Source organism: Mytilus californianus, unplaced genomic scaffold, assembly GCF_021869535.1.
Source record: "Mytilus californianus isolate M0D057914Y unplaced genomic scaffold, xbMytCali1.0.p SCAF_6, whole genome shotgun sequence".
Classification (NCBI taxonomy): Eukaryota; Metazoa; Mollusca; class Bivalvia; order Mytilida; family Mytilidae; genus Mytilus; species Mytilus californianus.
Window position 1 is genome coordinate 1,323,187 of NW_026262712.1, and position 13,680 is coordinate 1,336,866.

Sequence of the window (13,680 nt, forward strand, 5' to 3'; positions counted from 1 at the left end):
CAAACAGTAATTGAGGAAATTGCATGACCCCCAATCATGCATTACCCACAATGCTTGATGTCTTGATTGACATATTTGCTATGTTTGGATGGTGTGTTTTTCATATCTAGACTTAAACCTAGAAATAGACAATGAGGGTCGATTTAGAACAAAACATTACGACGGAAGAGATTATTTCATTGCCCAATTAAGAACTTTACATTTCCATGCAGCAACATTCCAGCAGCGCCTTCATATGGAGTATACATCTTCCAGAGTTTGCATTCCCTATCATGATTTCTTTGATATAGCGTTGCTGCTAATAAGAAATTAATTGACACAAAAGTTCCAAGTGGTAAAGATTAAATCGGTCCTTCAAAAAAAACAAACTGTACGGACGTCAACACGAGTTGGTTGACCGTAATGGAATATATGTTTCACAAGTGACGACGGATATGTTCCAATTATCATTGCCACAATCCCGTTTTCTTTCCCTCGATTGCGACCTAACGAAATAGATTTTTCACCTGGTTTGTACTTACATGAGTAACAAGACGGGTGCCGCATGTGTAATTTCACTTACGGAACACCTGGTATCAACCCCGGTTTTGATGGGGTTCTTGTCGCTCAATCTTTGGTGTTCTATGTTGTATTTTGTGTACTGTTGTTTGTCATTTCATCATTTTTCGCTTTTTGGCATGGCATTGTCAGTTTGTTTTTGACTTATGGGTTTGACAACTCCTTTTGGTATCTTTTACCTCTCTTTTACATGTTAATAAAAACCAAACAATCAATCTTTACAAAATATTGTTTACTCCGTTATAAGACCAATGTATTTAGTAACCATGTGCAAAATAATCTCACCCAACGACGAAACCAAAATAACGAAAATCCATGAGTGTGAAAATCATAACTATTGAAATAAACTTTAACAATGTTTATAAAAGCCTACAGTTATCTATTCATCAAATGTACTTCCATTTAAATCATACAGTCATTACTTATTCGTGTATAATACAATCAGTTCAATGAGAAATTACGTAGTTATTACACATACAATTATCCGACCGTTCTGTTTAAATAAATATAAAATGGAGATCTTAGTGTTGGTTTTATACTTAGTACATAAGTTTGGTAAGATTCATATATTATTTGATTCTAAAATAAATTTTCAAATTGGTCTTATTAAATTATAAAGTTACAATGCACGAAATAATAGAAAGTGTTATTTTCATTTTCGAAACATAAATAGAGAATATGATATGGCTTTTTCAATATCACACACCGTATCAACCCGAGACACCAATATAATGCCAAGAGCTCTGCTCGAGGGATTATATTGGTTGAGGGTTGATACGGTGTGTGATATTGAAAAAGCCATATCATATACACTTTATTATATACATATACCTCACGTAGATGTGTTTTATGTGACATGACGTCATACAGATAAGGGGGGTTGAAATGACGTCATACAGATTAGAGGTTTGACAGGACGTCCTACAGATTAGGGGTTTGATAAAGCATTTGCAACAGTGACTGCAATCGATGACGTGACGTCATACAGATTAAAGGTGTGATAAAGCCTTTGCAACCGTGCTGATATCGATATCATCACGGGTGGCTGATACAGCACGCTTGCCAATGATTGTATTACACATACAATTTATCTGTATTTACTACTAAGTATATAATAATAATTAATAATTTCAACATTACTGAATAACCATCACGTGCAAATGGTATATCGAAATGACCGATTGGTAATAGATTACTACAATTTATTTAAATGGGTGGAATGATTAAAATTAAGATTTATTTTGTCTAATACATAAAACAGATAACATACATTATAACAAAACAAATAAGTGCCAATGACTTTGTTATATACTTTCTTAGGTAATAAATACGTGTTCTTCAAAGGATGAAACAAATAATAATTCTTGGAATTTTACAATTTAATAAGTTTTCTTTGGTGTCATGCTTTAGTTCGAATAATGCTTATCGTGAAATTATGTTTAAACAAGATTGGTTAGTGAAAAATGGTGTGTTTACTTGCACAATAGTAGATCGGTTTGAAGAGTTAACCAAAAAACATTATTTTATAATTATTGTAACGTAAGATACATGTAAAGCAGCGGGTTGAATACATAACTATACACCACATGAACGACGAATGTCATGATATGGGGAAATAATATCATATGTGAATAACAATAATATTTAGTATGGTAAATACGAACAAAATGTTAATGCTGTTGCAAAATATTCTAACAAAAGTGTACATATTGGTACCTTATATTGTTAATTTACCGATAACTTTATTAGTATTTAAACAAATAAAAACAATATTCAAAGATTTAATTACAGTGTAGAATTGATAACCTTTTAGAATAAGTTTATTCAATGGATTGATAAGTTTACCTGGATCGTATCTAAATTTTCAGGCTCGGTTAGCAACATCACCTTAAAATTTAGGATGTACTATGAAATAAGTGTTCTACAGGTACAGCCAAACTTCCAAACCCAATCTTTGTATCTATGGAAGAATGTTTGATAATGATTTGATGTGCAAACATATTTTTGTCTAAGGTGTCTTAAGAGGGGAGAGTTCTCCGTATGTAAAAAGATGTTAAATGGCAAAAAAGATATGAACTGGATTTAGAACGAACTAATGCTCTATAAATGAAATGATTAGGGAATGACTGTAATATTTTTTCTTTCTACGAAGACATACTATAAAAAATGTGTTTGAGCTTTTGATTTTGCCATTTGATTACGTACTTTCCGTTTTAAATTTTTATCGGAGTTCGGTATTTTTGTTATTTTACTTTTTTCGAATAGACAGAAAAAATGTTACAGTCATTCTTTATGATATAATTCTAAATTCCAGTTTTAAGGAGTAAATCATGAAAAAAAAACGTTGAAGACGTCACGATCACATGACAAAATTATGTTTATGGGCTGATAGACAAAATCTTTCAGCCAATCATTAGACGTGTTACGTCCATAATTAAATTATAAGTTGAAAAATCGTGTACTGCTGGAAATAATTAATAACTTATAAACTTGATTCCGTAAAAATGTGTGATTCAATCAAGTATTTTTTTAAAGATACAATTCAGTAATTTAGAATTATCAAATGAGACAATCTTATTTTCCTATAAAATTTTTATTTCATTTCAGGTTTAGTATCTTGTGACTTTTGTTATAACTCCATCTATGGTGTTTACTCGTACTGTTCTGGATACTGCGATGGATACTATGGCTCGGAATACTGTGTCTATGATTATTATATCGGATCATTGTAAGCAACAATATTATATGGTTGAAATATAAAAAAGAAGATATGGTATGATTGCCAATGAGACAACTGTTCACAAGAGACCAAATAACACAGAAATTAACAACTATAGGTCACCGTACTGCCTTCAACAATGAGCAAAGCCCATACCGCATAGTCAGCTATAAAAGGCCCCGAAATGAAAGCCTATTTGAGGTTAACATGAACGAAACAGCAACCAAACGAAAAAAAAAACAAAAACACAAAAATAACTAAAACACATTTTAAACGCAACGTTCAGACTTCAAATATGTACTGGTGCAAATATACAATACCTGCATCATATAAAATACAAGTAGCAAATACAATATATGTATCATATGGAATGGAACGAATGAAATTATATGCGAAAAAAATCAAATAATAGGAAAATTCAAAACGGAAAGTCCCTTATCAAAATCACACAATCTCAAACACAACAAACGAATGGAAACTGGCATTTTCTTATGTCTAAAATGGTGGATTAAACTTGGTTTTATAGCTAGCTAAATCTTGAATCTGTGTGACAGTCGCATAAAATTTCATTACATTGACAACAATGTGTGAGCAAAACAAACAGACATAATAGGTTAAATAGTCAAAAATTGGGGAATAGCAGTTACCATTGTGTTATAATCTTAATCACTATCAAACAATCAATGTGTAAACAAAGAAAAATAATGGCATGTAGGCATTTTGTAGACAAAGCACATAAGCCAAAATGAAGGAGAAGAATACAAAAAAAAAAGACCAAAGCACAAAAACACAATGGCAGGATGTATAAATACCGAGCCACGCCAAAAGGATATTACCAAAAACGAACTAAACAATAAAGGTTTAAAGTATACAAAGACAAATAAAAATAACACTATAACATGTAATTAAGATGACAACATCGTCAGTACCTAGAATGTACACTTTAAGACCATCATGTATTATTTTATGAAGTTGATGCGGAATATTCATCAACAAGGTCTTGGTATCTTCCAATGAACTTTTTTTAAAAAGGACGAGACTTTTTTTTGACACAACCCTGGTTCATCAACTTTCTGCTCAGACACTGGTGACATTTATTAGTCTGAATAGCAGCCGCAAGCTCTTGAATACCGAATAAGTTGGGAAATGTTTGCTGCTTGTTGAAGGTGACTTTGAGACGAAGGATAGCAATGAAATACTTTCATATAGTTAGTAAAAGCTTTTGTTGAATTTCTATCTGGTATTTAGTTGCTCATTATTCATTGTGTTATTCTCTATTCTGGAAACCACATTCACACCTTCATTGTGTTTGTTTTCAGCACAGTAGCTGCATTTGCCGGCATCATAGTTGGATCGTTGATTTTCCTTGGAATTTTCATTGCTGTTATTGTTGCAATATGTGCTTCCTGTACAAAATCAGCCGGACAAAGAGGACGACTTATTCACCCTATTTCAACAACAAGTGGTGTATCAACTGTACAGTCCAATGGACATGGTATGAATTTGAATAATTAAGGATGTCATTGCATTAGTCAAAAAGTTCACAAATGTACATAATATGCAAGAAATTTTGTGGATCTGTTATGTTATATGTAAACTAATTCTGATCTAAAACGGTCATTTTGACCAGAGCAGCTCTTAAAAGACTGAACAATAATTTCAGTAAATTGTCAGACTACTAGTAATCAACTACAGTAAATTCGATATCAGTACTGTGCAGACCATTCATGACCACTTGCAGTCAATAAAGATATGCTCAATCTATGTTCTGACGGTTCAGAAGTTGTTATTTCTCTGCAACTTTACATCATTATACTGAATTGTCTGAAAACTACTGAACAGTACTAAATTGACTGCAAGCGAATTGTTTGAACATAACTGAATTGGTGGATTCGTCTGAAAATTGATCAGAAGACTGAATATGAATGAATACTTTATTGTTCAGACATTTCAGATAATAATAAGAGCAAATTGACCGTTTCACACTCAACTCAATTTACGAATTGACATAATAAAGATAAACAAAAAACACTTCACAGTATAATACATAACACCACCAACTACCAACCGAAAAACAAAATTCGAATAAAGTACCTTTATATTATATAAATTTGGCTAGGTATACAGGGACCTAGCAAATGACAACGGAAGTGTTTAAACCGAAAGTAGCAAATTATCTTCATGACTTCAAGCGAAAGTATATAAAAAAGAAGTACGGTCAATAATTTAGAGTATAGAGACTGTCATTTCCATGTGCCAATCAGTAAATATTGAGATACCCGAAAGTGACTAAATATTAACGTTTTGACTGTAATTTTGTTTTGTATCAAGGCTGTACAGATTATTTATTGTGAAAATTTGTTGTTTGAGTCGAATATTAATTTATTCATTATGATGAAGGAAAACATAAATATGTTTTTACATATTTTAAACATAAAAAAAACATATCATTAACTTCGAAACATATTTTCAATTCATCATCATTATGTTTGACACACAAAAAATAAACTGAAAACTAACGATTGAGTTACACAGACCCGCCAAATCTGGAGTGAACTATTAAACAATCTGCTCATCCAAAAAAAAAATATGTCTACCTCGGCATTCTCATACATGACCTGAACATCTTAGGTGTTTCTTGGAGGTGATTGAACGCTTACTAGAAGGGAATGTTATCATAAGGCGACTTAGTTAGTTTCCAAAATGTTTGGAAATTTATGCTACAGAAAATTAAGTACTAATTAAGGTTATTAAGACAAACATCGGTGAGCAATGTAAAACCTTATTGTTGACTGCCGTGCTCGGGTTATTCACATCAGTTTTATAGTTCTTCAAAACACAGCCGATTGCATTCCCTCTTCTTCAGCTACCATCTTTAACACAGTAAGGGTTGCATCCTCACATACCAGTGTTGTAACTACGCACATTTTTTAACAGTCGGTAACGACCCTTATTTCAATCCAAGTTATCCGTCTACATGGAACAGCAGTGGGGTATTCGCTGTTTCGGGGTTTCAGATTTTTAAAATTTTTATCAACTTTATTTATCAGATGACAGTTCATGATGACCTGAAGTGTTCTCAGGGACTGTCAATAGTTACCTAGAATGTTCACAGTGGCTGTTAATGGTTACCTGAGAGTGTTCTCAGTGACAGTCAATGGTTACCTGAGAGTGTTCTCAGTGACTGTTAATGGTTACCTGAAGTGTTCTCAGTGACTATTAATGGTTATCTGAGAGTGTTCTCTGTGACTGTTAATGGTTACCTGAGAGCGTTCTCAGTGGCTGTTAATTGTTACCTGAGTGTTCTCAGTGACTGTTAATGGTTACCTGAAGTGTTCTCAGTGACTATTAATGGTTACCTGAGAGCGTTCTCAGTGGCTGTTAACGGTTACCTGAGAGTGTTCTCAGCAACTGTTAATGGTTACCTGAGAGTGTTCACAGTGACTGTTAATGGGTACCTGAGAGTGTTCTCAATTACTGTTAATGGTTACCTGAGAGTGTTCTCAGTGGCTGTTAATGGTTACCTGAGAGTGTTTTCAGTGGCTGTTAATGGTTACCTGAGAGTGTTCTCAGTGACTGTTAATGGTTACCTGAGAGGGTTCTCAGTGGCTGTAAATGGTAACCTGAGAGTGTTTCAAGTGACTGTCAATAGATAACTGAAAGTAATCTTGATGATTGTAAATATTACTTTGTTAGTATTGTTGTTCTTATTCAGGTTAATTGTTACATGAGAGCGTTCTTAGATACCGTTTATGGTGTAGTGACAGCATTCGTCGTGACCATTTATGTATACAAAAGAGTAATTGCGATGATTGTAAATTGTCATTGTTATTCAATGACCAATACTGGTTACCTAAGAGTAAATGTGGTGACTGTAGATTGTTTTCTAAGAGTGTTCTTGTTTTCATGTGGTTACTAGTTACTTTAGTCGTTGATGACCTTTAACGGTTACCTGAGAGTGTTCTTCTTTTAATGTGGTTACTGGTTACTTTAGTCGTTGATGACATTTAATGGTTACCTGAGAGTGTTCTTGTTTTCATGTGGTTACTAGTTACTTTAGTCGTTGATGACCTTTAACGGTTACCTGAGAGTGTTCTTGTTTTCATGTGGTTACTAGTTACTTTAGTCGTTGATGACCTTTAATGGTAACCTAAGAGTGTTCTTGTTTTCGTGTGGTTACTAGTTACTTTAGTCGTTGATGACCTTTAATAGTTACCTGAGAGTGTTCTTGTTTTCGTGTGGTTACTAGTTACTTTAGTCGTTGATGACCTTTAACGGTTACCTGAGAGTGTTCTTGTTTTCATGTGGTTACTAGTTACTTTAGTCGTTGATGACCTTTAATGGTTACCTGAGAGTGTTCTTGTTTTCATGTGGTTACTAGTTACTTTAGTCGTTGATGACCTTTAATGGTTACCTGAGAGTGTTCTTGTTTTCAAGTGGTTACTAGTTACTTTAGTCGTTGATGACCTTTAATGGTTACCTGAGAGTGTTCTTGTTTTCATGTGGTTACTGGTTACTTTAGTCGTTGATGACATTTAATGGTTACCTGAGAGTGTTCTTGTTTTCATGTGGTTACTAGTTACTTTAGTCGTTGGTGACCTTTAATGGTTACCTGAGAGTGTTCTTGTTTTCATGTGGTTACTAGTTACTTTAGTCGTTGGTGACCTTTAATGGTTACCTGAGAGTGTTCTTGTTTTCATGTGGTTACTAGTTACTTTAGTCGTTGATGACCTTTAATAGTTACCTGAGAGTGTTATTGTTTTCATGTCGTTACTAGTTACTTTAGTCGTTGATGACCTTTAATGGTTACCTGAGAGTGTTCTTGTTTTCATGTCGTTACTAGTTACTTTAGTCGTTGATGACCTTTAATGGTTACCTGAGAGTGTTCTTGTTTTCATGTCGTTACTAGTTACTTTAGTCGTTGATGACCTTTAATGGTTACCTGAGAGTGTTCTTGTTTTCATGTCGTTACTAGTTACTTTAGTCGTTGATGACCTTTAATGGTTACCTGAGAGTGTTCTTGTTTTCATGTGGTTACTAGTTACTTTAGTCGTTGATGACCTTTAATGGTTACCTGAGAGTGTTCTTGTTTTCATGTGGTTACTAGTTACTTTAGTCGTTGATGACCTTTAATGGTTACCTGAGAGTGTTCTTGTTTTCATGTCGTTACTAGTTACTTTAGTCGTTGATGACCTTTAATGGTTACCTGAGAGTGTTCTTGTTTTCATGTCGTTACTAGTTACTTTAGTCGTTGATGACCTTTAATGGTTACCTGAGAGTGTTCTTGTTTTCATGTCGTTACTAGTTACTTTAGTCGTTGATGACCTTTAATGGTTACCTGAGAGTGTTCTTGTTTTCATGTGGTTACTAGTTACTTTAGTCGTTGATGACCTTTAATGGTTACCTGAGAGTGTTCTTGTTTTCATGTGGTTACTGGTTACTTTAGTCGTTGATGACCTTTAATAGTTACCTGAGAGTGTTCTTGTTTTCATGTGGTTACTAGTTACTTTAGTCGTTGGTGACCTTTAATAGTTACCTGAGAGTGTTCTTGTTTTCATGTGGTTACTGGTTACTTTAGTCGTTGATGACATTTAATGGTTACCTGAGAGTGTTCTTGTTTTCATGTGGTTACTAGTTATTTTAGTCGTTGGTGACCTTTAATGGTTACCTGAGAGTGTTCTTGTTTTCATGTGGTTTCTAGTTATTTAAGTCGTTGGTGACCTTTAATGGTTACCTGAGAGTGTTCTTGTTTTCATGTGGTTACTAGTTATTTTAGTCGTTGATGACATTTAATGGTTACCTGAGAGTGTTCTTGTTTTCATGTGGTTACTAGTTATTTTAGTCGTTGGTGACCTTTAATGGTTACCTGAGAGTGTTCTTGTTTTCATGTGGTTACTAGTTACTTTAGTCGTTGGTGACCTTTAACGGTTACCTGAGAGTGTTCTTGGTTTCATGTGGTTACTGGTTACTTTATTCGTTGGTGACCTTTAATGGTTACCTGAGAGTGTTCTTGGTTTCATGTGGTTACTAGTTACTTAAGTCGTTGGTGACCTTTAATGGTTACCTGAGAGTGTTCTTGTTTTCATGTGGTTATTAGTTACTTAAGTCGTTGATGACCTTTAATGGTTACCTGAGAGTGTTCTTGGTAACAGTTTATGATTACCTGTGTGAGAGTTCTTGATGATATTCTTGATGAACGTTAATGGTAACTTGATAATGTATTTGTTAATCTGAAATTTTTAGGGGACCTTAAATGTTTACCTTAGAGTGATTTTGTTATACATTTCAGTGGTACAACAGCATTACAACTATGCAACACCAACAGCTCCTCCGGTGTACACAAATATGGCGTACTATTCAGCATACCCACCACCACCACCACCACCACCACCACAACCAATGAATGAGCCAATGCCGCCACCCATTTACGCCGAAGCGAATAGCCAAGTTCAACAACCATATGCAACAATGGTGAAGGCACATCAACAAAACAATAGATCAGAAGCTTGAACAATATGTGAAATAAATATTGAACAAAGCGGATTATAGAAAGGGGAAAATTGTTAAATCTGGTTGTTATGTTTGACAAAAAATATTAAAATTGCATAATCAGATGAAAAAAATAAAAATTCAATTCATTATGATTATGATATCTTTAACCATTTTTAAAATACCATTAATTACACATTGTGCTGGTGACCTTATACGATATATAAGGGGCCAGTAAATTCCATGTGGAGCGAATACGAGCGAATTAGATATTTAAAGCACGATATAGTCAAAGAAACTGCATAATAACTATAGAGCCAGACAAATGTATTCCGGTCAAAACAGAATTCTACCTTTGTAACCAAAATCAACTTTGTAGAATGATTGAAGACATTTTTATTTAGATTTTTTTCAATTTAAACACAAAACGGGATTGATAAATGAAAACAAAATCAGTCAATTGTAGAAGCAATATGTATCACCAAGGGTATCCCGTATCTCGAGGGTACAGCCAATTTACTTAATACTTTGTTTTGTTTAGAACATACTATAAATGCTTGTGTGGCAAAAACTCATTTCATTAGGATTATCAGCCAAATACTTTTTACTACCGGAAACAAAAACAACTTGCTTTTCCTCACCAGCCCAGGAGTCAGCACTTCTGTGTTGACATGACTTATCATTGATTTGGTAATATTTATAAAACTAATACAACTTTGAATTGTTCCAAAAACTTTCAACCTCAGGAAAAGATTACCGAATAAAAGTTTATCCCCTAAAGTGTCCGACACAGTTTGGAACACAAATTTTATACAATCTTGAACAAATGTTACCAAAAACCTTAATTATGTATAAAAACAAGATTGGATTAAAGGGTAATTCTTAACCTCTTCGCTTTTTTAATTACCTTACCATCAAAAGTAAAATGCATTATCAATCCATTATCACTATCATTATCATAATCATTATCAAGTTCTAAGGTGAAGTGTTGTCGTTCATGCACAATAATCTCTACATTTAAAAAAAAAAATTCATCAAAAGAAGCTATGATATGTTTGATTATCCAAACTCGTCAATCGACCAAATATTTAAACGATTTTTCAACGATCACACGATATGACCATGGAAATGATAACATAAGGTTTTTCACCGGTGATGCAAAATGAAAATAAAACTTTATAAAATTTAGAAATGGTGTGCGTTTTTCGGAATTACCTTCACCATAAAAGCTCAGAACAAAATATTTTGATCAAAAAGCAGTATGAATACTTCAGAAGCTTTCGGATTTTTTTCGGTTAAATCTTCATCAATATATACATTTATGTTGGCCTAATTTGCAGAAAACCCTAATGCATGTATTAAAAATAAATGATTATTTCTTTTAATGAATTAAAAAATTGAAAATCAAAACATCACCTCAACCTTAAAAAAAAACAAAAAAACAATATAAAACACAAAACAAAAACAAAACGACAATGAAATAATTCAAACCCTGTTATTCCTGTTTGAAGTTTTATTCAGTGATGTAAAAAAGTGAAATAGAAAAAAAAAGATTGTTGCTGAATATCAAGGTAATATATGTGTCATAGACAATCGGTAGTGTAACTTCAATCAAGTCTGTGAATATCTGTGTCATAGATGATTGCTTGTCTAGCTCCTATCAAGTCTGTAGAATATCTGTGTCATGGATGATTGCTTGTCTAGCTCAAATCAAGTCTGTAGAATATCTGTGTCATGGATGATTGCTTGTCTAGCTCCAATCTAGTCTGTAGAATATCTGTGTCATGGATGATTGCTTGTCTAGCTTCAATCAAGTCTGTAGAATATCTGTGTCATAGATAATCGCTTTTCTAGCTCCAATCAAGTCTGTAGAATATCTGTGTCATAAATGATTGCTTGTCTAGCTCCAATCAAGTCTGTAGAATATCTGTGTCATGGATGATTGCTTGTCTAGCTCCAATCTAGTCTGTAGAATATCTGTGTCATGAATGATTGCTTGTCTAGCTTCAATCAAGTCTGTAGAATATCTGTGTCATAGATAATCGCTTGTCTAGCTCCAATCAAGTCTGTAGAAAATCTGTGTCATAGATGATCGCTTGTCTAGCTCCAATAAAGTCTGTAGAATATCTGTGTCGTAGATAATCGCTTGTCTAGCTCCAATCAAGTCTGTAGAATATCTGTGTCATGGATGATTGCTTGTCTAGCTCCAATCAAGTCTGTAGAATATCTGTGTCATGGATGATTGCTTGTCTAGCTTCAATCAAGTCTGTAGAATATCTGTGTCATAGATAATCGCTAGTGTAACTTCAATCAAGTCTGTGAATATCTGTGTGATAGATGATTGCTTGACAAGCTTCATTTTAGTCTGTAGAGTATAAGTGTCATAGGTGATCGCTTTACTTAGATTAAATCAAGTCTCCTATGCTTTGACTCACTGCGACTCGTGATCAATTCCCTTGTCTTGAGTCAAACGACGAGACCACAAGTAGTAGAGGATTTTTATTACTCATCCAGAGCACATGAGATCATCTGTAGGTTTATGAGTGTATTCGTTGTGTCTTAGTCTTTATCTCTTTGTATAATGTTTGTAGACAGGTCTCGGGCGTTGAGTCTATTGTTTGTTCCCTAATAGTATTTTTCTTTTTACTTTAAGTATTTGAAACTCTTAAGTTCAAAAACTTCCATGAAGTCATCAATTCTCTTTCAAGGAAATCAAAAATAGGAAATACAAACCTTAGTTCAGGAATATAGTATCAAATTGGAAATACAAACCCTAGGCCAGGAATATCGTATATAATGGGAAATACAAATCCTAGACCAGGAATATCGTATCAAATGGGATATCAAATGGGAAATACAAACCCTAGGCCAAGAATATCGTATTAAATGGGAAATACAAACCCTATGCCAGGAAGATCGTATCTAATTGGAAATACAAACCCTAGGCCAGGAATATCATATCAAATGGGAAATACAAACCCTAGGTCAAGAATATCGTATCAAATGGGATATCAAATGGGAAATACAAACCCTAGGCCAGGAAGATCGTATCTGATTGGAAATACAAATCCTAGCCCAGGAATATCCTATCAAATGGGAAATACAAACCCTAGGCCAATAATATCGTATTAAATGGGAAATACAAACCATAGGTCAAGAATATCGTATCAAATGGGATATCAAATTGGAAATACAAACCTTAGGCCAAGAATATCGTATCAAATTGGAAATACAAACCTTAGGCCAAGAATATCGTATCAAATTGGAAATACAAACCTTAGGCCAAGAATATCGTATCAAATTGGAAATACAAACCTTAGGCCAAGAATATCGTATCAAATTGGAAATACAAACCCTATGCCAGGAATATCATATAAAATTCGAGACACATACCCAAGATTTCAAGATTTTATTGTAAAGCAACGCTCAGACACATGATTTATAATTCAAAGGTAACATTTAAAAACAAAAGCAAATAAAGAATAATTCATACAAATCAATATACATATCACAATAAGTTATTTAGCTTTCTAATAAAAGATGACACCTGTCTATATAAATAAACATTGCAGTAAGATAACATAACAAATTTCTGCTTGCTTAGATGCTTCGTATAATATATAGGGATATGTTTTTCTCTAAAAAATAACCAATTGAGGAGACTTACATATAAAAAGATAATGAAATTCGTCTTCTACATTTTCTTTACATATGTGACCCTATGTTCAGGAAATGAGGTGATATTGCTACACAGGAAATAAAAGTTCTAAAATGGGAAAACTAAAGTTATCTATACTGTCGAAAAGTAAAAATTTGACGATGACCTAATTGTGTGTTCTTATATATCAAGTTCGAATAATAGATTCAATTGTCAGAATATGAATTTGTCATTAAACAGACATCATCTATTAGAG

General features: G+C 33.6%; 1 protein-coding gene and 1 long non-coding RNA gene across 7 annotated transcripts; one reads left to right on the forward strand and one right to left on the reverse strand.

Annotated features, from left to right (window-relative positions):
* Window positions 1-961: 961 nt before the first annotated feature.
* LOC127705249 (cysteine and tyrosine-rich protein 1-like) lies at window positions 962-9,921 on the forward strand. Its single transcript, XM_052209594.1, has 4 exons — window positions 962-1,113; window positions 3,166-3,286; window positions 4,597-4,772; window positions 9,567-9,921. The coding sequence occupies exons 1-4, from the start codon at window positions 1,008-1,010 to the stop codon at window positions 9,785-9,787; spliced, it is 624 nt and encodes a 207-aa protein (XP_052065554.1). The 5' UTR covers window positions 962-1,007; the 3' UTR covers window positions 9,788-9,921.
* On the reverse strand, window positions 7,427-9,558 carry LOC127705268 (uncharacterized). 6 transcript variants are annotated; one of them, XR_007983795.1, is made up of 5 exons: window positions 9,329-9,377; window positions 9,131-9,196; window positions 8,748-8,800; window positions 7,824-8,087; window positions 7,427-7,691 (listed from the first exon to the last, which is right to left on the reverse strand). It is a non-coding gene; the product is annotated as an uncharacterized LOC127705268 (long non-coding RNA). The 6 variants fall into 6 exon arrangements; XR_007983793.1 differs by having other exon boundaries at window positions 8,999-9,196; XR_007983797.1 differs by lacking the exon at window positions 9,131-9,196.
* Window positions 9,922-13,680: the final 3,759 nt, after the last annotated feature.

Bases quoted from the DNA above. Each gene is read 5' to 3' on its own strand.
- LOC127705249 (XM_052209594.1), top strand. From the start codon at position 1,008: ATGAGAAATTACGTAGTTATTACACATACAATTATCCGACCGTTCTGT. The intron at 1,114-3,165 runs GTAAGATTCATA...ATTTCATTTCAG, and splicing joins ATACTTAGTACATAAGTTTG to GTTTAGTATCTTGTGACTTT. The intron at 4,773-9,566 runs GTATGAATTTGA...TATACATTTCAG, and splicing joins TGTACAGTCCAATGGACATG to TGGTACAACAGCATTACAAC.